This window comes from Chiloscyllium plagiosum, unplaced genomic scaffold (assembly GCF_037043375.1).
Source record: "Chiloscyllium plagiosum isolate Xiang-an unplaced genomic scaffold, Cpla_swu_hap1 HiC_scaffold_8, whole genome shotgun sequence".
NCBI classification, from domain to species: domain Eukaryota; kingdom Metazoa; phylum Chordata; class Chondrichthyes; order Orectolobiformes; family Hemiscylliidae; genus Chiloscyllium; species Chiloscyllium plagiosum.
Window position 1 is genome coordinate 93,796,713 of NW_028270146.1, and position 25,061 is coordinate 93,821,773.

General features: G+C 44.7%; 1 protein-coding gene across 1 annotated transcript in view; it reads right to left on the reverse strand.

Annotated features, from left to right (window-relative positions):
- The window catches only part of rpap1 (RNA polymerase II associated protein 1), a 106,439-nt gene that overhangs the window by 75,158 nt on the left and 6,220 nt on the right, over positions 1 to 25,061 (reverse strand). Inside the window, exons 3-7 of the mRNA XM_043698200.2 lie at positions 23,556 to 23,698; positions 21,267 to 21,359; positions 6,962 to 7,142; positions 6,324 to 6,464; positions 1,730 to 1,915 (exon numbers count right to left, since the gene is read on the reverse strand). Of these exons, the coding sequence (XP_043554135.2) occupies positions 1,730 to 1,915; positions 6,324 to 6,464; positions 6,962 to 7,142; positions 21,267 to 21,359; positions 23,556 to 23,698 (744 nt within the window). The remainder of the gene's footprint in view (positions 1 to 1,729; positions 1,916 to 6,323; positions 6,465 to 6,961; positions 7,143 to 21,266; positions 21,360 to 23,555; positions 23,699 to 25,061) is intronic.

Below are 25,061 nucleotides of genomic sequence, written 5' to 3' on the forward strand. Positions count from 1 at the left end.
GGCTGTAAGACTCAGAGATTACAGAGCAAAATGAAAAACTGTGAATGAGGAGCAGAGTTTTAAAAACAAGACAATGCTTGAGTGGAAGTATATCTAAAGGCTCAGTATGATGGGCAAACATGACTCCATGCAACCTCAGACAGAGTTTTCAATGGGGAGGAAAATGAGTAATGATGGATTAAATTTGAGGCCTGGACCATTTCATGGCTATCAGTTTCTATAAGTAGTGAAAATACTCTTTACAGCTATTTCTGGGCACACTGCATTTTGTCAGAATTTTGAGCGCACTCCAGACATGTACTTTCCTTTTTTATGAGCTGAAAGCTCCCACAATTACTTGTACCAATTGCAGGTCATTCGAGTTGGGATATTAGCTGTGAGGCATCTCAGAAGTTAAGAGGTTTCATCTGTGCTTCCTTCTACATGTAAAACACATATCTTTTATAGTCTTGCTTATCAATACAACAGTAGCACTGGTGCCCTAGGTTGTGTTCAAACCTGAGCCATCACATTTCTCTTAGTAGCATGAGTTAAACATACACAGAGATATCAAGTTGAGTTTATGCACTTGGCTGCAACTTTGACATAAATGAAATAAAACTTTCAAGATTATGAAGGGCATTTTAGAGAGCTGGCTCAAGTGAAAGAAACAAGTTGAAAATTAGGAATACAGCATGTTGTCAAAAGGAACTATTTTAAAATACATATAAAGGGTAAAAGCTATCAGGTAAAGTCACTGGAACTCATGGAGAAGGACCATTAGCCACCCTGCCTAAATGAATGCAGCTCCAAAAGCATCCAGGAAAAAATAGTCCATTTATCCATATCAATTACCACCTTCAGTATTCATTCCCTTCCCACAAGCACAAAGGAGTGTCTATGTGTATCACTGACAAACTGCACTGCAGTAACTCATCAAGGCTCCTTCAACTGCACCTCCTAAATCAGTGACTGCTAACATCTAGAAGAACACGGGCAGCAGATACATAGGAACGTCACCAACTGCAAGCTCCGCTCCAAGCCACTCACCCTCCTGAATTGGAATTGTATCAACTTGTCTTTGTTTATCGCAATGTCAAAACCCTCAAACTCACTCCTAGACAGCATTGTGTGCATTGTTGCCCAACAGAATGCAGCAATTCAATGCTGCAGGTCACCCCCATCCTCCCAAAGGCAATTAGCAATGGGCGTCAATGCTAGACCAGCCAATGCTGCTCAGAATGTGTGAATGTATAAACTGGCAAAAAAATAATTTAACTGAAGACAAATAGTCAAATGTGAAAACTGGGACATGGCCATTTCAGAAGAGATGTAATTGAGCAGCAGGTTGCAAAATCCTACTGCATTGTTTCTTATTCTTCATATTATTTTACACGGAGCTGGTTCCTGACTGTACAGTTGGAAGGGCGTTTCCAACTATCCTAAGACTGTGATTTGACCACCGGGGTGTCTGTTGATATAATGCTATCAGCTGAATTCATTTTCTGTGGCACATATGTTGTGTCTAATTTTAACTCTGTGTAAGTGAATGAGTTTCAAGCGAGTTCAGATTTTGTCCTGGAATTGAGTAACATTACAGTACCTTTCCATCCAATTGCATTACTCATAAATCACTCCAACTCTCAGATACTTGATGTATCATCCCAAACTCCCCATCATCTAAAACATCCACCTTTAGATGCTGCATTCTGAGGGACAATGTCAAGCTCAGGGTTAGGTGGGTTTTTACCTGTAGGCTTCTGATCCATTGGTTCTTCCTTGGCTGGGTTGGTCTTAGATTCTCTAGCTAAACGAGAATGTATCTGATCCTCTTCGTGGGTCTTCTCTGTTTCACATGATTCCATTTTATCTTTGGTGTCTTCACTGCAACTCACTCCAGATTTCCTTGATTTTAGAAAAGCAACCAAACTTGGATCTAGTTAAACAGGAAGTGGAGGGACAAAATGAAGTTAATCACATGCCTGCAGGAGGAAGGACAAGTCACTTGTTTGCTTTTGTAATGAAACAAATGATGGTGTTTTCTGGTGTTTTTACTCTTAACATAATGTCAGTAAGTGGGAGCTGTAGCAGTCACAGTGAGAAACTGCCAAGCATCTTCACGAATGAACTGTGTCAAGATTTAAAACTGAAATAGCACAGTGCACAGCCCAATGAACTAACTACAAATGGCCATGTCCAATACACAATAAACAAAAATCAGTACCCAAACATCAACGAGCAATGCTGCAATGAGCAAATAGCATCACGTAATGTCCAATGAATAAATAGTGTTCAAACACAATTCCCACTAATAAACTGCATCAAAATGTAATAGAGCCATAGAGATGTACAACATGGAAACAGACCCTTCGGTCCAACCCGTCCATGCCGACCAGATATCCCAACCCAATCTAGTCCCACCTGCCAGCACCAAGCCCATATCCCTCCAAACCCTTCCTATTCATATACCCATCCAAATGCCTCTTAAATGTTACAATTGTCCCAGCCTTCACCACATCCTCTGGCAGCTCATTCCATACACGTACCACCCTCTGCGTGAAAAAGTTGCCCCTTAGGTCTCTTTTATATCTTTCCCCTCTTACCCTAAACCTATGCCCTCTAGTTCTGCACTCCCCAACCCCAGGGAAAAGACTTTGTCTATTTATCCTATCCATGCCCCTCATCATTTTGTAAACCTCTATAAGGTCACCCCTCAGCCTCCGATGCTCCAGGGAAAACAGCCCCAGCCTGTTCAGCCTCTCCCTGTAACTCAGATCCTCCAACCCTGGCAACATTCTTGTAAATCTTTTCTGAACACTTTCAAGTTTCACAACATCTTTCCGATAGGAAGGCGACCAGAATTGCATGCAATATTCCAACAGCGACCTAACCAATGTCCTGTACAGTCGCAACATGACCTCCCAACTCCTGTACTCAATAGTCTGACCAATAAAGGAAAGCATACCAAACACCTTCTTCACTATCCTATCTACCTGCGACTCTACTTTCAAGGAGCTATGAACCTGCACTCCAAGGTCTCTTTGTTCAGCAACACTCCCTAGGACCTTACCATTAAGTGCGTAGGTCCTGCTAAGATTTGCTTTCCCAAAATGCAGCACCTCGCATTTATCGGAATTAAACTCCATCTGCCACTTCTCAGCCCATTGGCCCATCTGGTCCAGATCATGTTGTAATCTGAGGTAACCCTCTTCGCTGTCCACTACACCTCCAATTTTGGTGTCACCTGCAAACTTATTAACTGTACCTCTTATGCTCGCATCCAAATCATTTATGTAATACTCAATGACTAACAACATACATTGGCCATCAGTGAACAAATCGCACCAATGTGATATGCCTAGTGAATAAATAATCTCATCACAAAATCTAATGTCCAATGAAGCTGAAACATATGATAATCAATTAATAAATCTCAACAAGTTATAAACTAATGAAAAATTGTTCTTCTGTCATTATGTATTAAAAACTATCACTGCCACATGTAATTCCAGTCCAATAAACAAGTAACAACATCAGTGTCGCCAGTATTATACATATAGCTCTCTGAAAGAATTAACCAGCAATAAAGGAACACTGCAGCCTTCTGAACCCAATAGTGAGTTCAACAGTTTCACAGCTCGAGCATCTTCTCCCATTTTCCTACCCAATACAATAGTTACCAACCCATAATAGAGTCATAGAGCTGTACAGCACAGAAACAGATCCTTCAGTCCAACCCGTCCATGCCGACCAGATATGCTAACCTAACCTACTCCCATTGGCCAGCACTTGGCCCATATCCCTCTAAATCCTTCCTCTTCATATACCCATCCAGATGCCTTTTAAATGCTGTCTTTGAAACAGCCTCTACCACTTCCTCTGGCAGCTCATTCCATACACGTACCATACTCTGTGTGAAAAAGTTGCCCTTTAGGACCCTTTTAAATCTTTCCCATCTCACACTAAACCTATGCCCTCTAGTTCTGCACTCCCATACCCCAGGGAAAAGACTTTGTCTATTTATCCTATTCATGCCCCTCATAATTTTGTAAACCTCTATAAAGGTCACCCCTCAGCCTCCGACACTCCAGGGAAAACAGCCTCAGCCTATTCAACCTCTTCCTACAGGTCAAACTCTCCAACCCCGGCAACATTCTTGCCAATCTTTTCTGAACTCTTTCAAGTTTCACAACATCCTTCCAATACGAAGACGATCAGAATTGCACACAATATTCCAGAAGTCCTAACCAATGTCCTGTACAGCTGCAACTGACCTCCCAACTCCTGTACTCGATGCCCTAACCAATAAAGGAGAGCATACTAAAAGTCTTCTTCACTATCCTACCTACCTGCAACTCTACTTTCAAGGAACTATGAACCTGCACTCCAAGCTCTCTTTGCTCAGCAACACTCCCCAGGACTTATACACTTAAAAGTAAGTCCTGCTTTGATTTGTTTTGCGAAAATGCAGCACCTCGCATTTATCTAAAATAAACTCCATCTGCCACTCCTCAGCCATTGGCCCATCTGATCAAGACACCTTGTACTCTGAGGTAGCCTTTTTCGCTGTCCACGACACCTCCAATTTTGGTGTCATCTGCAAACTTACTAATTACACCTCTTATGTTCACATCCAAATCATTTATATAGATGATGAAAAACAATAGCAGCTATTCATTCCTCTGTCTGCACAATTCTCTCTCTCTCTCTCTCTCTCTCTCTCTGGCGTCCATCTCACCCCTACTACCCCCAACCCCATCTTCAGGAATATATAGCAATGTTTTTCTAGCCAGAGAAAGGTCACTGGATCAAAACTAACTCTGCTTTCTCTCCACAGATGCTACCATACCTGCCAACTTTCTCCAGCAATTTATGTTTTCGTTTATTTTGAAGTGACCTGTTCAGAGATGTTATTATACACCTCTAAAGCAGTGGGACTATGTGTGCCCTTCTTTATTTTGTACATCTCAATCACATCCCTCTCAATCTCCTCTGCACCAAGGAAAACAACCCCAGTCTCTCCAATCTCTCTTCACAAGTGAAACTCTCCAGTCCAGGCAACATCCTGGTGAATCTCATTTGAACCCTCTCTAGCACTATCACATCCTTCCTGTAATGTGGATTGCCCTTGCAATGGTGGTGACAGGCTACCTTGTTGAACCACAGCAGTCCTCAGTAAAGACATACACATTGCTGCTGCAGAAAGAGTTCCAGGATTTTAATCCAACAACAGCAAGGGAACAACAACATAGTTCCAAGTCAGGAAAGTGAATGGCTTGGAGAGGATGCAGTGGATGTCCCCATATATCTGCTGTCTTTGTCCTTCTTGATCGTAAAGGTCTCTAATTTAGAAGGAGTCAAAGGAGTCTTGGTGAATTATTACAGAGCATCTTGCAGATGGTACACACTGCTGCCCCTGTATGCCAGTGGTGAAGGGAGCAACTGTTCAAGCTAGTGGATGAGGTAATGATCTAGTGGGTTGTTTGTCCAGGATGGTGGCAAGCTTTTCAGGTGCTTTTGAAGCTGCACTCATCCAGGCAAGTAGGAAGTATCCATCACACTCCTGACTTTAGCCTTGTAGATGGGGAACAGGGTTTAGGGAGTCAGGAGGGGAGGTCCACATCACTAAATCCCACCCTCTGACCTGCTTTGACCTGGCCATTGTATTCATTCAGTAACTTTGCGAGCACATAGGATTACATATATCATTGTTCAGTGCCTTTCATACATGACAAGGTATCACCATCAAAAAGCCCCACGTTTGACTCCTTTCGTGCTTAGTTAGTTGGTTAATATCAGACAAGGTAGTAGTAGTAGAACAAAACAGAACTTAGGGCAACAGAGGGAAAGATTGACTTACATTAATATAATGATTTTCATTACCTCAGGATACCTCAAAGTATTTTATAGCCAATTAAGTGCATTTTACATAAAATCACTGTTGTAATTTAGGAAACACAACAGACAGTGCATGCAAAGCAAGCTCTTAAACAACAATGAGATAATGACTGGACAATTGGTTCAGGCATAAATATGGGCCAGAATTCACTAAACTTAGTTTGTGAGTTGCAGCAGCAGGCAGTTTGGCCTTTGCATTTGGCCAAAGGAGGTATGAGATAAAGGCAGGTGCAGAAGACGTCTGTTTTTGACTGTCATTCGATGATCCATACCAGATAGTAGGGAAAATGATACCCTTCACAGGGGAATACTAAGACAGTGACATTGTTAGACACTCAGCACTTATCAATTTCATGCCTTGAGGAGGAGAGGAGAAAGCTGGAGAAAGAAACTGGAATGAAGAAAGCCAAGTTTTAGCTGTTTAATGTAGTGATACAATTACTCACCTAAGCGAGCCAGCAAATTATTGCGTTCCTCCTCAATCTCCTCTTTAGACATGGCCCGCAGTCTAGCGACATTCTCCTCATGAATCCTTTGTAATTCTTGAGGGCTTAATTCCCCACCTAGTCTCTCTCCAGATCCACTATCTGCAACCAGTTAAAGATGAAATATCATAATCCATACAAAAACAAACTCTCTCAATTAGGCTCTAACAAACTTCACAATCAGTTTCAGAAGTACTCCATTCAGCCCCACGTGTCTGTTCTGTCATTCCATGAGATCATGACCAAACTGTACCTTGACTTAACGGAAATTTTCAGCAGGTGTACCTGCACACTTCCAATTTAAACTGGGCCCACAATGATCAACCAGGGGCATAGCTCTCTCACTCTGTCTCTGTTAATTCTGTTCATCGTATTGCTGAAGCAGTCATATTGGTGAGTTGCCCAGTCTAAGATATAGGGCTTTCACAGAACAGACTGTCCCTGCTGTTGCTGTCAGAGGATTCAATCTCAGGAGCAGTCTAAGCACTCCTGCCATCCCATGAGAGGATTCAGAGCTGAGAATGGCCCAGACTCACTTGCTATTCCTACTTAATTCCTCAACATGTCTACAATAATAAAGGCTTTTCCCACAAATTCACCTGATGATTGCTCCTTTTCCGATATCTCTATAACTCGAGTTGGAGCTGATCTTTGCTCCTGTGGGATCCCAGTTGGGGGAGTGACCCCACTCAAAGAAGGCATTGCCCGAGTCGCTTCGGATGCCTTCTTTGCAGCAAGCTTCTGGGCAAAGATACTTTTCTTTCCTGAAATCAGCTTCACCTGTTACAAAATAAAAAGACAAACACACAACAAGCATGTTAGGTACTTGTGCAATACAGACAATTAATCAAGGTTCCTCATGGGAGACTGATTAGCAAGGTTAGATCTCATGGAATACAGGGAGAACTAGCCATTTGGATACAGAACTGGCTCAAAGGTAGAAGACCGAGGGTGGTGGTGGTGGAGGGTTGTTTTTCAGACTGGAGGCCTGTGACCAGTGCAGTGCCACAAGGATCGCTGCTGGGCCCTCTACTTTTTGTCATTTTTATAAATGATTTGGATGCAAGCATAAGAGGTACAGTTAGTAAGTTTGCAGATGACACCAAAATTGGAGGTGTAGTGAACAGCGAAGAAGGTTACCTCAGATTGGAACAGGATCTGGACCAGATGGGCCAATGGGCTGAGAAGTGGCAGATGGAGTTTAATCCAGATAAATGCGAGGTGCTGCATTTTGGGAAAGCAAATCTTAGCAGGACTTATACACTTAATGGTAAGATCCTAGGGAGTGTTGTTGAACAAAGAGACCTTGGAGTGCAGGTTCATAGCTCCTTGAAAGTGGAGTCGCAGGTAGATAGGATAGTGAAGGCAGCATTGGATATGCTTTCCTTCATTGGTCAGAGTATTGAGTACAGGAGTTGGGAGGTCATGTTGTGACTGTACAGGACATCGGTTAGGCCAATTTTTGGAATATTGCGTGCAATTCTGGTCGCCTTCCTATCGGAAAGATATTGTGAAACTTGAAAGGGTTCAGAAAAGATTTACAAGGATGCTGCCAGGGTTGGAGGATCTGCGCTACAGGGAGAGGCTGAACAGGCTGGGGCTGTTTTCCCTGGAGCGTCAGAGGCTGAGGGGTGACCTTATAGAGGTTTACAAAATGATGAGGGGCATGGATAGGATAAATAGACAAAGTCTTTTCCCTGGGGTCAGGGAGTCCAGAACTAGAGGGCATAGGTTAGGGGTGAGAGGGGAAAGATATAAAAGAGACCTAAGGGGCAACTTTTTCACAGAGAGGGTGGTACATGTATGGAATGAGCTGCCAGAGGATGTGGTGGAGGCTGGTACAATTGTAACATTTAAGAAGCATTTGGATGGGTATATGAATAGGAAGGGTTTGGGGGGATATGGGCTGGATGCTGGCAGGTGGGACTAGATTGGGTTGGGATATCTGGTCGGCATGGACGAGTTGGACCGAAGGGTCCGTTTCCATGCTGTGCATCTCTATGACTGCAGAATGTTCGCAGTGAGAAGGGCCGTTGGATTCATCTGATTCATTCATCTAGGTTGGCCTTAAATTCTAATTAGCTTTTAAATAATTCTAGGGTGCCACATCCACCTGGGATCCCATTCCTGTTCAACTGTGAACCTGAGCAAGAACTTTGATATACCAGTCCTGTTACAACCCACATCCAACCAGGGACACCAGCAGTCACAATCTCAAGTCGTGTTGATTTTCCCCTACCTAACCAACAGATTCCAAATATTGACATAAGATGTATCGAGCAAGAGATGCCAGCACCGTATCTATTGATCCTCCACTAGATGTTGCAAAAGTAGAATGAGCTTCTAAAAAGCTACACAAATTGTTTTCCAGTTGCATGTCCAGACAGGAAGATTCAGATGTCCCAAAGCAGCTGAGTCTTTTTATTAAAGTGTGGTCACTGTTGTGAGAAATACAGCCAATAATCAGTACACAGCAAGATCCCACAAACAATATTGTAATAATCTGCCTTTTTTTTGACTAAGATTTTGGTTGAGGGATAGACATTGGTCAGGACACTGTGAGGACTTGCATGTTGCCTGCAATATAATACAATTGGATTTTTAACCATTTGGGAGGGTAGAAGGGAGTTTTAGTTTAATTCCTCATCAAAACACAGCATTTATACAGTCATACAGCACAGCATTTATACAGTCATACAGCACAGCATTAATACAGTCATACAGCACAGAAGCAGACCCTTCAGGACAACAAGTCCATGGCAAACATAATTCCAAACTAAACTAGTCTCATCTGCCTGTGCTGGCCCATATCCCGCATAATTTAAAAAAAAACTCTCTAAGATCACCCCTCAACCTCCGGTGAAAAGGTTCCAGCCTATCCAGCCTCTCCTTATAACTCAAACCTTCCATTCTGTCAAAATCCTGGTAAATCTTTTCTGAACCCTGTCCAGCTTGATAATATCCTTTCTAGAACAGGGTGATCAGAACTGGACACGGTACTCCGGAAGAAACCTCAATGTCTTGTACAACCTCAACATGACTTCCCAACTACTATACTCAATTCTGACAATGCAGCACTGAGATGCGGTTCTTTAAGTTGAGAGCGTGTTGCTGGAAAAGCACAGCAGGTCAGGCCACAATCCTAAAGAAGGGCTCCAGCCCGAAACGCCGATTTTCCAGCTCCTCGGATGCTGCCTGACCTGCTGTGCTTTTCCAGCAACACAGTCTCAACTCTGATCTCCAGCATCTGCAGACCTCACTGTCTCCCTGCGGTTATTAAGTTGCCAGCAGTTAAACTGAAACTAGTTGGCCACTTGTTTTAAAAAATTCTCAAGGTCAAGGACCAGGCTCGCAGGAAAGTAGTCTGACACAGAACCAACAGCCAAGAGGCGAGTCTGCTAGAATATAAGTGTTTTATTCCCCGCAGCGTCGCCACAACCAGGTCTCGTACTTACAACGGGTCTGGTTTATACTCACTCTACGTGTTACCGGAACTGGGAGCCGTCAGTTCTCGTAGAGCGGTTGCCAACAACCCACGCTCGGCGGTTAAACGCAACCCCGGAGCAGACTCTACCGAACTGGAGACTTTTCCAGCTGATATACTCTTTTCGAGATCTAAACATTCATGTGAACAGCAGAGCAAGGCTGAAAAACACATTCCATTCTGGTCACATACAGATAAGAAGATTCACACGGGAAGGTGTGTAATAAGATTCACACGGGACTAAGCGACACCTTCCATTTTCGGTTAGATTCACACATGTATTGGGACACAATTTTAACCCTTTCACCACATTCCACTGCTTGGCCCAATACATGTGTTACATTATGATTCACACATGTATTGGGACATAATTTTACTTGGCCCAATACATGTGTTACATTATGCCCATATGTATTCTTTCTAACAAGCGCCTACGTACACGCCAAATATACAAGCAAGTCAGGACATTACAGCATGTTAAAATCACCAGGACCGCTACCAGGATCGACAAGGGTGGGAACAGGAATGTCCCCGCAGTGGAGGACATACCACTCAATATGTCCCACCAATGATGAGCTGACTCCACGTCCACTACACGGGCAGCATGTACTACCTCCTGTCCATGTATAAAGGTAGACACCGTAACCTTGGTGACATTGGTTTGATGCTTTCGTAATATCTGCTTAAGCTCCTCGGATCGGTCCAATGCTCGCTTAAACCGATCCAGGGAAATGTTCCAAGGATTCATCAGCACTTTCCACTGCACCTTGGTAAAGTGGCGAGCACTGCTATAAGTGGTCAACAGATAGGTCTGATTCTGCCAGTGCCACTGATAGACATTTGAGAGGCATCCCGAGAACGGTGCTGAGGGAAGCATAGGATGTGGATTATTGGTAGCCACACAGAGCGTGTGTGGCCCAATCTGCCACATCATGTCCCTTGGAGTTTCAACAGTCCATTCGCACAGGGCCGTTCCCTTGGTCAAGCAAGGGTCCCGATACCTGTCCATCAGTAGGCAAGTTTTCCCCTGATCAGTCTGTTCACAAGCGGACAGATCATAGGTAATATTGGTATCTGGGCTAAACCACTGTCCCCTTGTCTTCAGAAAATAATATCCAGAAGATGTAATCACTGGTAATACATAATATCGACAGACCGTAACAGTGTGGGTTACATTCATGGTAACAAAGTATCCGTTACACATAGTTGCGTTACACCATGTTCGTTCTGGATGGGTTATCATCCACAATTTCTCAGATACATTCCATATTCCCCTCCACTCTTGTACATTGGGGAATGTTACCACACGTAAAAAGCGTTCTTTCTGTATTTGAGCATGCAACATTTGAATATGACAGGCAGTCCAATTTAACTGAGCCGTAATGTTCTCAAACAGTTCCTGAGTGGCACCCCAGACATCCAGTTCCCATTGCAGAGATCGTATCATTATTTCAGCTGTCTCTCCTTGAGTCATCATTACGGATGGCATCCACCTTCCAATAGTATGTAGTCCTTGTGAGGTGGCCTGTCCCGTGTTAGATAATTTAGTACGGGTTACCTCAGAGTCAATGGCATTCGAGATACCCATAACAGTTCCTGCGCCTCCCAGCAGGGTGTCGTACCACGCTCGTCGCCGCCTCTTGGTATGACACTCGGGTATGAGGGGCAACTGTACCCGCCAATGAACATCAGTGTGCAGTACTGCCCGGGCCATCTGTTGACAAGTTGACATAATAGGGGCCAACTGTGTTCGATGCGACCGCACGCCCCCCGTGGCACCCCTCTTCGGTGCTGGCCCGCCCCGCGTGGGGTTTAATAACGCCTCAGACGGGGCGTTCGTCGAGGGCAGTACCATTATTAACCACATGAATCGATGACGATTCCGAATATCGGTGGCATTGCGCAGCCACAGATCTTCCCCCCGAGCTGTGACGCTCCAATGAGTCCCCGTTGTCCCGCATGTCTGGGTGCGTCGGTCCCACAAACACGTCTTGACTTGGGCATTCACCACCAGGGTGCAATTAGGCGGTATGAACGATATGTCATATTTTTCCCCATCCCGGCGCATGTAGCACTGTGCACACGTGTACAATTGACAGTCGCTGGTGAGAGTCAGAACAACGCACTGCTGACCGGGTTCACATGTAAAATTGTCCTGCGTCCGTCGCTGGCTACTGGCCTCCCACCGCACCTCATGGCGGGCGACCGGTACCAGCGTCCAGGCCGTGATACCGATGCCCTGGAGTGGCCATCCGATCGCGAACATCGCCAATAGGAGTCGCAATCCCCATGACCACCCCATGTTCAAGGCGGAGGGCCAGCCTGCGGGTGCATAGCAATTACAACATTATTTAGGTCTCACGTAAGTAGCACTGGTTCGCCGGGACGTTTGCCCAGGTCGGGTCCCCGGGGTACATAATGGTGACCAGACTGTCCTTCCCCTGTGCTATGATTTCGGCCGGCCTGGGGGGGCCGGTCGTCTGGCGCACCCATACCTTGGCCCCTTCGTGTCAGTAGACCCAAATCCCCCCGTCCCACGCTCAGTAACCGTAACGGGAGCTCCCGTCTCTTCCACCGTTGTAAGGTTACATGGCTTAATGACCAATTGCGCTATTCTGTCCCCCTTCTGTATCACGTAAGGTTCAGCAGTGATGTTGACCAGGACCACCCCCAACTCCCCTTGGTAGTCCGCATCAATTACGCCTGCCATCACATCAATCCCCTTTAGTGACAGTCCCGACCGCGGGAGGATATGCCCATAGGTTCCAGGGGGACAAATCAATCCTAATCCGGTCTTAATCACCGTAGGTTTCTGTTGGATCAAAGTCTGGGCAGTTAGTGCTCGTAGGTCCAGTCCAGCCGAAGCCGGCGTGGCCCTTACGGGAATATCAGCTTCCTCAGCGAATTTCCACATTTTAATAGGCTGAGTCTTTGGGGTATCACATACTCGTATCATCCTATTCAAGGGTGTTACCCCATTTCCTAATGGGCGGTTATTAATTTGTTTCACCACCCGAATTAGTTGCTTCTTCCAACCTGTTAAGTCATTGCAACCTCCTGCTTTTCGTAGTGAGGACTTCAGAAGCCCATTCATTCGTTCTATAAGTCCCGCAGCTTGTGGGTGATAGGGTACATGATAAACCCATTCCACGTGGTTATCGTGACACCACTGCTTTACCACCCTTCCTGTGAAATGGGAGCCATTGTCACTCTGGACCTGTATGGGCAATCCATAAAATTGTTCAATCAAATCTAAACATCGCAAGGTAGCCTGTTGATTGTTGTGACGACAGGGATGGGCTACCAAAACCCCAGACATAGTGTCCACAGCTGTACATATGTGGTTACATCCTTGTGAGGAGGGTAAGGGACCCACAAAGTCCATTTGCCAGCTCTGTCCCGGACCATCCCCCCGATGGATATGTCCCATCATGTGTTGGGGCACTCCCTGCCGCTGATGTTGACACTGCTCACACTGGTTTACTGCAGTCTTAACATCATCTACCATAAGATCTATTCCTCGGTCTCGAGCCCATTGCAAGGTTCCTTGCACTCCCCAGTGCCCAGCCTTAAGGTGTGCCCATCTAGCTAGGTCCACTGAGGTGCCCCTTTGCACAATCATGGTTCGGACGATACCATCCACATATCGGTTATGTAGAGCTTCCACATCATTTCGAGATGTATGGGCATCTACGTGGGTGATGTATATGACCAGGTATTGAGCTTTCTCCCATATATCTTCCCATAACTGTTTGCCCCATACTTCCCTATTCTGGATCATCCACTGATTGGCCTGCCAAGTTGGCATCCATTGTGTCATGCCGTTAACCACTGACCACGAGTCAGAGAACAAACAAACTCCCATGACCCCTGCTTGCATGACTACCATATGCACTGCTTTTAATTCTGCCCACTGACTACTTTTTCCCTCCCCTAATTCTTCTAGGGTAGTGCCTTGTTTTGGGTTAAAGGCGGCAGCTTTCCATCTACGCTGTCCCGCTTTCCATTGGGCTGACCCATCTACGAACCAAGCCGTGGCTTGTTCATCCGGGGTCAGTTCATCATACCGTTTTCCCATCTTAACGGGTGATTCCTTGTATTCAATCACCTCAAACCGTTTTTCCCCTTCCTCAGGGGCCTCCGCCACTTGCTCATGTAGGACTGACACTCCTTTCTGTCCAGTCCGCACTCTCTCCGACACATACCATTTCCATTTAATGATGCTGCTCTCTTGGGCAGTTCCTATTCGGTGGGTAGTGGGGTCACTAAGTACCCACGGAAGAATAGGGATAGCTGTTCTCATGATCACTTCATGTCCAATGGTCAGGGCTTCGGTTTCCACCAAGCCCCAGTAGCATGCTAATAACTGTTTCTCAAAGGGGGTATACCGTTCCCCTGCCGGGGGTAATTTTCGGGACCAAAATCCCAATGGCTTACGGGTTCTTCCCTGTTTTTGCCATAAGCTCCAATTGGCATAATCCCCCTGTGCTGAGACTTGCAGTTCTACAGGTCCTGACTGTATCTTTCCCAAGGATACAGCTTGCTGTATCGTTTGCTTGGCCATTTCAAATGCAGTTTGATGGACCTCCGTCCATTCGAACGCTGCCTTTTTCCTCGTAACTCGATACAAAGGTTTTAAAATTTGTCCTAAATGGGGAATATGCTGTCTCCAGAATCCGAATAACCCAATAAATTGCTGCACGTCCTTCTGGGTGTGAGGGACGGCAAAGACCTGAATCTTATTTTTAGCTTTCGCAGTGATTTCCCTTTCCCCCTTGTTCCACACGATTCCTAAGAATTTTACCGTTTGTGAGGGACCCTGGATTTTGGCTGGGTTGATCTCCCACCCATATCCTCGCATATGTTGAACCAGTTGGTCCAGCAATTCCTGAACCTGCTTCTGACTTGTCCCCTGTATCATCATATCGTCAATATAGTGCGAGATCATCACTTCGTCAGGCACTTTAAAGGCAGCCAAGTGTTCTGCAGCTATCCGGTGGCAGATAGTAGGGCTATGCAGATATCCTTGGGGCAATCGCGTGAACATGAATTGTCTACCCTCCCAAGTGAATGCGAACTGTTCCTGCCTATCTTCGGGAATAGGAATTGTGAAGAAGGCATTAGCCAAATCAATTACTCCGTACCACACCCCTGGATGATGTTGGATTCGTCCTATAATAGTGACGGCATCCGGGACCGCTGCCGTCAAGGCCGGAGTGTGACGGTTTAGTTGCCGATAATCTACCGTCATCCGCCATGACCCATCGGCTTTATGTACGGGCCATAAGGGGTTATTCCACGCCGTGGTGCATGTCCTAAGCACTCCCCCTTCCAAATAATCCTTAATTGTGGCGGATATTTCTTTATGTCCGCCGGGAATCCTATACTGTCTAAGACTTATTACGCGATCGGCGATCGGGATGGGGAAGGGGTCCATTTTAACCTTTCCCACTAACACCGTCCTACAGCGCAAAGCCATTTTCGTGATTCCAAATTCAAACTTCCCTTGTTGGAGGTGAAGTGTTAAACCGGCCAGAATGTCCATTCCCAGGATCCATTCTCTAACTGGTGTAATGATAATTGAATAAGTTTTAATGGGCATTGTACCTATCTTTAGGGGCAATTGTACTGTTTTTCCTTCAATCAGATTACCTCCCAGCCCAACCAGCGTGACTGGGGTTCCTTTAAACTTATGGGGCGTCCCATAGATTAAGGTGGCCTCCGCCCCTGTGTCCACTAGAGCCATAACGGTTTGGACGGATTTGCGCCAATAGATAGTCAATGATACATGAGGTCGAATGCTGTCTGCTGACCATTGGCTCGTTCGTGGGCAAACCCTTGGGGCTTGGCCCGATTCCTATTGTTCCTCCCATTCATCTTCCCCAGACAGCACTGGGTAAAGACGTTTGCCTCGCCCTTCTTTGTTCTTGCCTTTCTTACTAGGTTTCCGGCCACGCCTATCCACTTTATGACACTCTCGGAGGGGAGGCCGTACCTCCTCCTCCTCCTCGTCCTCCGAGGATTCCCACCGCTGGGAAGTGGAAGTTCTACCCCTTCGAGGCTCATTAACAACCGGATCCCGTGTCTGACATTTTTGTGTTAGTAATTCCACTAGGTCTTCCATAGTGGGTCGGGACTCCGTCTCTACCCGGGACACCTTCAGTCCCTTTTGTCTGCATAAGTCTTTTAATTCCGGTGTAGGTAGGCCATCAATCTCCGACGCTGGGACCTGCGCCCGTATCAAAGCTTGCCACAAAGCACGCCGTGAGGGGCCTTGGTTACTTCCTTGATTAGGGTTTACTTTTCCCCCTGCCCGAGCCTCAGGGCGACGCCCCTCCGTGCCCCCCTGAGAAGCACGGGTTGTGGGTCCCCAATCCCCCAAACCACCCATCTCCCTCATCATACTACGGGCATCTCCTAGGGTTTCTCCCCGTCCACTCAACATTATGGTTAATAACAGTGGTTTATAATGGGGGGGGGCAGTCTTCACTAGGTGGTCTCTAGTCTGTCTACTAACATTTGTGTTATCTACCTCGTCCAGCACTCCCAGCAACAGGGCATCCCGCACACACAAACGGGTTAGCCTCTGAACCCCTTCCTTAATTGTTGTCCAAGTTCCTTCCAAGGGGGGCCAATCGGACGGGAAGGGATACTGTTCGGCCACTGCCCTGGCATACATCCCAAATAAGGTCCCCATACTGCGATCTATTACCATATCCTTGGCTTGTCTGCGGTACCCCAGGTCTATGGCAGCATCCTTTGCTAATCCACCAAACTTGGGAGCATCCTGATAGTCTACCTGCACTTGTTGCCCCCCCTTCCTCGAGGAGCCGAATTAGCCATAGCTCTAACGGCTCCCCAGGATTACGTCGGGTTTTCTGGGTGATAAACAGCACCTCATCGGTAGTGAAATCTTCCGTTAATTCAGAGAATTCTGCAGGAGGCTGAGCCCGCGGTAATTCATGCATAATTGCCTCCCCTTGTTCATTCCGTATAGGGTTTCCTTCCTCATCTAACATTACCTCCCGTTGCACCGGGAGACGTCTCTGAACCTGCTTTCTCCTAACCACTGGTTTAGCTTGGAGTACGGGTAGGTCCTCTTCGTACTGATCATCTGAATCTCCCCAAATGTTCCCATCCCAATGATCGATATCCCACCGATCCCCGTTATTTAACTGGGCTACAAACGCCCGTACTTGTACTGGGTCCGGGGTTCGAGGGACCTTCCTTTTCTCTTTCCGTTTCTTAGCAGACAGATACATAATAGTTCGTCCTGCTAGTTCAGTTAATGCTGTCAATTCAGCTTTTAACTTCATAATTTCCTGCCTCAACATAGAGGCATCTCCCGAACTGAGTCCCTGCTCATGTTTCAGGAGGGCTAATTCTGCTTCAGCTTTTTGGCGCTTGTCTGACTGTTGTCTACAAGCCGCCGCACAGGCCCACATCCTCCGCTGTACCCCAGGCAAGGGGTTCTTCGGCAGGACTGGGATCCTCTCAAGGGTGGACAGCAGCGACCCTGGGGTTCCTACGCCCTCGGCCTCCCAGTTCTCCGGTCGCCCCCCACCATTTCTCAAACAAACTGCCACGCCATGCCACGGTCCATGCCATCCCGGGACGGTCGGGACCTCCACAGTTTGTTCCTCTGGTTTCTTAGCCTTTTTCCAAAACATTGTTCTGTATCAAAATCTTTCCTCAATTGCGATTAATCCTGCCGACTACGCCAAAATGTTTTAAAAAATTCTCAAGGTCAAGGACCAGGCTCGCAGGAAAGTAGTCTGACACAGAACAAACAGCCAAGAGGCGAGTCTGCTAGAATATAAGTGTTTTATTCCCCGCAGCGTCGCCACAACCAGGTCTCGTACTTACAACGGGTCTGGTTTATACTCACTCTACGTGTTACCGGAACTGGGAGCCGTCAGTTCTCGTAGAGCGGTTGCCAACAACCCACGCTCGGCGGTTAAACGCAACCCCGGAGCAGACTCTACCGAACTGGAGACTTTTCCAGCTGATATACTCTTTTTGAGATCTAAACATTCATGTGAACAGCAGAGCAAGGCTGAAAAACACATTCCATTCTGGTCACATACAGATAAGAAGATTCACACGGGAAGGTGTGTAATAAGATTCACACGGGACTAAGCGACACCTTCCATTTTCGGTTAGATTCACACATGTATTGGGACACAATTTTAACCCTTTCACCACACCACTGAACGTCCATATAGCTTTGTTAATCATGTTGACCACCAGTGAGACTGACTGTTCGGTGTCCTTCTTAGGAATCTCAGATAGAATGACAGTTAAACACAGATGTTGCTCATCTCAGTTGAACATGCTGAAATTTTGGAGCCTCAGGATTTCAGAGTTTCATATTATCTGCAAATTTTGAAATAGTGCCCTGTATACCAAGGTCTAGGTCATTAATACATATCAAGAAGAGAAGGAATCATAACATCAATCTCTGGAGAGCTCCAGTATAATGGTCCATAAAACAACTGCTCACCATTGCTCTATCCCCTGTTACTCAGGCAATTTGGTATCCATGATGTTACTGTCCTTTTAAACTGAATTTTACTCACAGATCTCTTGTGTGGCACTTCATCAAATCTCTTGTGGAAGCCCATCTCCACCAAATCAACCCCATTACCTTCAACCTTCTGTTAGCTCATCAGAAATCTCAGCCAAGTTAGTTAAACTTCATTTGCTCTGAACAAAGCTGTGCCCTATTTCCTTAATTAACACCCATTTCCTCAAATGATTTGTTAAGTTTGTCCCAAATTATTGTTTCAAAACAACACTGCTGAAACCGGTCATTCAATGCAAATGGCGAATGCCAGTGTACATTCACCAAACCCCATCAGCAAAACCTTGTGTTTTTTTTCTGTGCACTTATCAAGCTGAGATGCTAGCCACTCCGATGCAACTCAATTCAAACGCTCTGTGGAGTCGAAAATTCCACATTCTAACTACAATTAACTTAATTTCTCCCTGTTTAAAAGAGCACTTCGTTTTCACGTGTGAAGTTAATAGGGTCTGTAATCTCAATGAACATTGCAAAATTCATTTTGATGCCATTTTCTGTAGCCCCCCCCCCCCCCACCCTGTGACTGTCCCTATCTCCTGACTTGCAGCCTCTACCAGTGCCTGACTCCAGTGACTTGCGGCCTCTCCCTGATCTGGTGCAATGCTGGAGGTCTAATTGTGATCAAGGACTCTGGAAATAAGCGGTGCCAGTGATGGATAGCAGCAGCAGCTGTATCAATGTGTTTCCATATTGTGCCAGGTGGCACGGTGGTTAGCACTGCTGCCTCACAGCGCCAGAGACCCGGGTTCAATTCCCGCCTCAGGCAACTGTCTGTGTGGAGTTTGCACATTCTCCCTGTGTCTGTGTGGGATTCCACCGGGTGCTCCGGTTTCCTCCCACAGTCCAAAAATGTGCAGGTTAGGTGAATTGGCCATGCTAAATTGCCCATAGTGTTAGGTGAAGGGGTAAATGTAGAGGAATGGGTCTGGGTGGGTTGCTCTTCGGAGGGTCGGTGTGGACTTGTTGGGCCGAAGGGCCTGTTTCCACATTAAGTAATCTAAAAAGATACACATGAACAATTCACAAATGCAATTTTCTGAACTGGTGTGTGATGTAATAGTTGTCGCATAGTAAACGTAGAGATGGACAATACAAACAAAGCCAAAGAAGCAGGGTTCTGACCACATCTAGTGATCACTGCTGGAAACAGTGTGTGGGGATCAGGATCAGTCAAACCCAGTTACTCGCAGGGTGACAGGAGAACTTGGGGCTGGGACCAATGGATTCAGTAGTGGGAAGTGCCTATTTGGGGTGCAATCGACAAACGCAAACCTAGCCCTGATGTCTACCTCCAGGGAGAGGTATTAGAATGTAATTTTCTTAACATGGAAGGCAATTCCCATGATTAATTCTTAATATTAGACATCCTAGCCTAACAAAAATCACCAGAACCAAATGAAAATGTTTTCTGCTTCAATTTGGTTACGATCATCTCTTGGAGCTCAGGTGTGTGAAAGATCAGAACTTTAAGTAGAACACTACATTTTTGTTTTACATTTTAAAATTTATTTTATTTTCATTGCTATTTAATTTAGAAATGTAAGAATTTAGCAATGTTAAGTATTTCAATTTAAAAGAGATAATGTTTTAATTTTGTTTTGGAAAGGTCCTGCAGAATCTGGTTTAACATTGATTCCAATAGAAACTCATGACCCACTTTAAGTCCTTTCACTTATAAGTGGCAATTCTCAGAAACAAAACCATAACTTTGACAGAGGAGTACTTATAGACCCCAAACAAAGGAGCTCTTTTTATTTTGCCTTCATTCTGTCTTGCAATATGGATGTCACTGGCAAAGCCAATATGTGATAATCAATGACATTGTAGGGGCTCAGAGGTTAGCACTGCTGCCTCACAGCACCAGGGACCCGGGTTCAATTCCAGCTTCAGGCAACTATCTGTGTGGAGTTTGCACATTCTCCCCATGTGGATGGGTTTCCTCTGTGTGTTCCAATTTCCTTCCACAGTCCAAAAATGTGCAGGTTCGGGTGACTTGGCCATGGGAAATTGTCCTGTAGTGTTCAGGGATGTGTAGGTTAGAGGCATTAGTCAGGGTAAATGTCGAGTAATAGGGGAATAGATCTGGGTGGGTTACTCTTCAGACGGTCGGTGTGGACCTTTTCGGCCGAAGAGCCTGTTTCCACACTGTAGGGATTCTATGATTGTATCCCTAAATGTCTTGAACGGAGTGACTTGCTAGGACATTTCAAAGGGAGTTTAGAATCAAACACATTACAGTGGTTCTGGAGTCACATCAAGGCCAGTTCAGGTAGGAATGGCAGAATTGCCTAAAGGACATCCATGAACCAGATGGGGTTTTAACAACAATCGATTATATTTTCATGATTACGTTTTCAATTCCAGATTTACTAATTGAATTTAAGTTTCACCAGCTGCTACGGTGGTATTTATACCTGTGTTCCACAATACAGCCTACACCTCTGGGTTACTAGTCCATCACATTATGGCACTGTCTCCTCAGTCTTATAAATCTGGTCCCCTATGTCTGGGCCCACCCCACACGTGGAAACAGTTTATCCATGACTAATTTACGCTTTTATAACCTTAAACCTATCCATCAAAATTCCTGGATTATTTTCTGATCTACACATGCTGTTTAATTTGTCCTGGTGGGGACAATCTCTCAGTTCGGACATCATTCCACTAAATCTTTATGGCACTTTCTCCATGCTTCCATTGCCTTTTTCGCAACACAAAAATCCAAAATGCATCTTAAATCCTTTTAGCATCTGCTACAGATAAAGAAAAATGAGTTATTGAGTCCCTACTTTCACACAATTGAGAAAAACCAATATATGTAAAAACAAAACACTACCTCACTCTGTACTTCTGACCTATGAAAGACCTTTGGGAAGGCTAGACCTGTCGATACAGGGAGGGATACTGGAGATGCCCTTGTGTCTCTCTCCTGCAAGAAAAATACACAACAAAGAAATTAGTAAAGTGACAAACTTCACAATCTGTTAAAATCTTCTAAAATGGACTTTCCCGTGTGTGAAGAATCTAGAAGCAGTGAGATTGTTCTTACAACAGAGAAGGTGATCACGAGATTGAACAGAACTGCTGAAAATGAAGAAGGATTTTGGTAAAAAATGGAAATTGCTATCAACAGAAGGTTTTGTAATCAGATATCAGCTGATTCAATTTATAGAAATTGTAGAGGTTACAGCACCAAAACATTCTTATCTACTTTTCAAGTGGCTGAATATATTTCCTCTTCTGGTCTTACAAAATAACTTGCTTGTGAATCTTATGAAAATACAGTGAAGAAAACCCTGAAATTTGGAGGTGATGACTGGGAGGTCAAGATCATGTGGGACCAAGCTCCATCAGGAGAAAGGAGAAAGGAGAAAGGAGAAAAATTAAGGAAATCAAAAGGACAAGCAGCATCTGGAGTGTAGTGGAACAGAGGGATTGGAGTTCAGGTGCAAGGTTCTCTGAAAATGGAGTCACAGATAGAAAGGGCAGTGAAGAAGGGTTTCGGCACACTGGCCTTCATCAGTCAGGGCACTGAGTATAGAAGTTGGGAAGTTATGTTACAGTTGTACAGAATGTTGGTGAGGCCACATACCTTGCTATCGGAAGGATATTATTAAACTAGAAAGAGTGCAAAAGAAATTTGCAAGCATGTTGCCAGAACTCAACAGTCTCATTTATAAGGAGTGGTCAGACAAGCTAGGATTTCTTTCTTTATAGCATAGGAGACTGAGGGGGGACCTTTATCGAAATGTATAAGATCATGAGAGAGATGGATAGGGTGAATACACTGTCTTTTTCCCAGGGAAATGGGATTAGCGTAGATGGACAATTTCGTTGGCATGGACCAGTTTGTGCTGAAGAGCCTGCATCCGTTCTGTAGGACTCTATGACAAAGTCTTGCTTTTGATGGTTTTCAGGACTTCCCTCAGCACTTTGTTAAATATTTTTCTAGTATTGTTTCTAGTCTAATGTAAAAACCACAGCAGTCAAATTTGGACACAAATTCCCCCAAGTTAGCTCGATAATAACAATCCGATCATCTGTACTGTCGCCATGAGATACTTCACAGAAACAGAAATTACCATAATCTGAACAATCCAAACAAATACAGAAGTTCCTTCAGCCATTCAGTTTGAATACTCAAAATCTTATAATTGTCCTGTTCCATGCAATACAGATCGACCGAATGAACCGATTCTATAGGTAAGGTGTGGGAGAGTGAAGAGCTTCGAAGTGCTCTAAGGTGCTGATCCAAAAATTAAAACTTTGTTTAGCATAACAATGACAAAAATAAAGAAATTGCATTTAAATCACACACTTCACAACCCCAGAATTGCCCAAAATGTATTACAGCCAAAGAATTCTTCTTGAATTACAATCCGTTTTAAGATAGAAAATACAGCAACCATGAGCACACACTGCAAGATCCAAAAAACATCAATGTGATAATGACCAGACAATTTGTTTAATAACAATTTGAGTGAGAAATAGTGGCCACTTGACTTGATTCGTAGAACAGAATCATAGAATCTCTACAGTGTGGAAGCAGGCCATTCACTCCATCGAGTCCACATCTACCCTCTAAAGAACTGACCCAGACTCCTTCCTCACCCCCCAACCTATCAATGTTACCCTGCATTTCCCATGGCTAATGTCCGCACATCGCTGGACACTACGGGTAATTTAGCATGGCCAATCCATCTAACCTGCACAGCCTTGGAATTACTGTTCTTTAAAATCAGGGCCATGCAATCTTAAAAGTTGGATGGACAGCATTTTAGTTTAACAGCTCAAAATGCTAAAAAAAAAAAAAACCTCCTTTGGTGCTACACTGGAGAGCATGCCTAGTTTTTGTATTCAAGACTCTGAATTGGGACTGAACACAAAACCTTCTGTCTCAAGAGGTGACAGTACTAGCAACTAAGCCAAAAGGAACTTGGCCATGCAAAGCCCAATGACAGTGGAGGGATCACCAACCTATTGAGTGGTGTCAAATGTTTATTAACATACTGTGACTGTGTATCTGATGCAGCAACAGAACAACACAGAGAATAAGACATCCAGGCTGTCTGCAACCTTTTCACAAATAAGCACAGGAGCATCAAGATGTGAGCATAAAACTTACAATGATCTTTGACAGGACGGCAGTGATATGTCGATCCTGTAGATTCATCTGTTCCTCGCTATCATCTCCTTGGAATTTAACATGGCCTGCTTTGGACTTTTTTGGCGGAGCTGGCATTAATGATGGAGGAAGGTCAGGAAGAGCTAAAACAAAATAGAGAGGCTGTTGGTTTCTGGTCTGTAACTGCAAGGTCCCACAATCAGCAATGAAGGTCATATTCAGGTCATTATCTTTAGTGAGTATTTGAGTATTGGCTGGAAGGTCAAGGAGAACACCCAACCCCTTCTTCTAACAGCGTTTAATCAATATGAGAGGTGAGACATAATTTAAAATTCGAAAAATTACACATCCAACAGTGCAGCACTCCCTCAGTACTGCACTCAAATGTGTGCTGAGATTCCATATTGGTGTTGTCAGAGTACCATACCTTTTGAAATGTGGTCATCTTAACACAATACAAAATTCATCCATTTTTGATTTTAAAAAGGCATGAAGTAGTTTTAGAGACAAAAACAGAAATTGCTGGAAAACCTCAGCAGGTCCAGCAGCATCTGTGGAGAGAAATCAGAGTTAACGTTTCGGGTCGAGTGACCCTTCAGTCACCAAAACTACTAAGTAGTTTTAATTGGTAGCAAGCTAGGAACAGTGGAGGAAGGTCAAAGAGATGGAGCGATTCATACACAAGAATAGTAAAGTATACTAGGCAGATCCAAAAACTAATCAAAACTGCGAATGCAATGCTAACCTTTATAACAAGTGGTTAAGAATACAGAGGTGAACAAGCTCCGCCACAGTCACACCATGTTCCAGTTAGACCACACCTGTAATACTAACATTTGACCATCTCAACAAACAGTTAGAAAAGGAGTCAGTAAATTGCTTCCCAAGAATTTTATCCTTCCACCCATAACACTAATATTTTTGTGTGCACCTGTAAAGTGCAATTAGCTGGGGCAGTTAGCCTGGGGGTTAGAGTTTAACGAGTAAAGTGATATGTTTACCAGTTTATAGCTGTTTACCTGTCATTATAATTGATTTATTTGTAACGAATAGTAATTTGTGTTAAGTATAGAAAACTGAGCCGTGTTTACTAGTTCTCCTTTATCTATCCTACTAGATAAAATCTTGCTATTATGTTTCAAACTGACGTCTCAAAGGTGCCCCGTCAGAAATAGAAAAAATGTCAATATGGAGTATGCCGTAAAGGTAAAGTTGCCATGGCCCCAGAAGACCATAAGGCTGCTCTCTCATTCGGGATGGACAACTGGAGACGAGTTTAACCTGAGGTCACCATGTCTCAGGTAAGGGATGAGGTTGAGAAGGCAGGACATTCATGGTAACCTCAGATGGTGCGGAAATTGAACCCACAGTGTTGGTGTCACCGTAAACAGTACAAAGCATGTAAACAGTGAGGAGAGGTTACTGAATTACTGAAATCACTTCTAATGTACATATTCCTAAAAATGTAAAGGAGAAATCTGGGAGAAGGGAATAAGCAATGTAGAA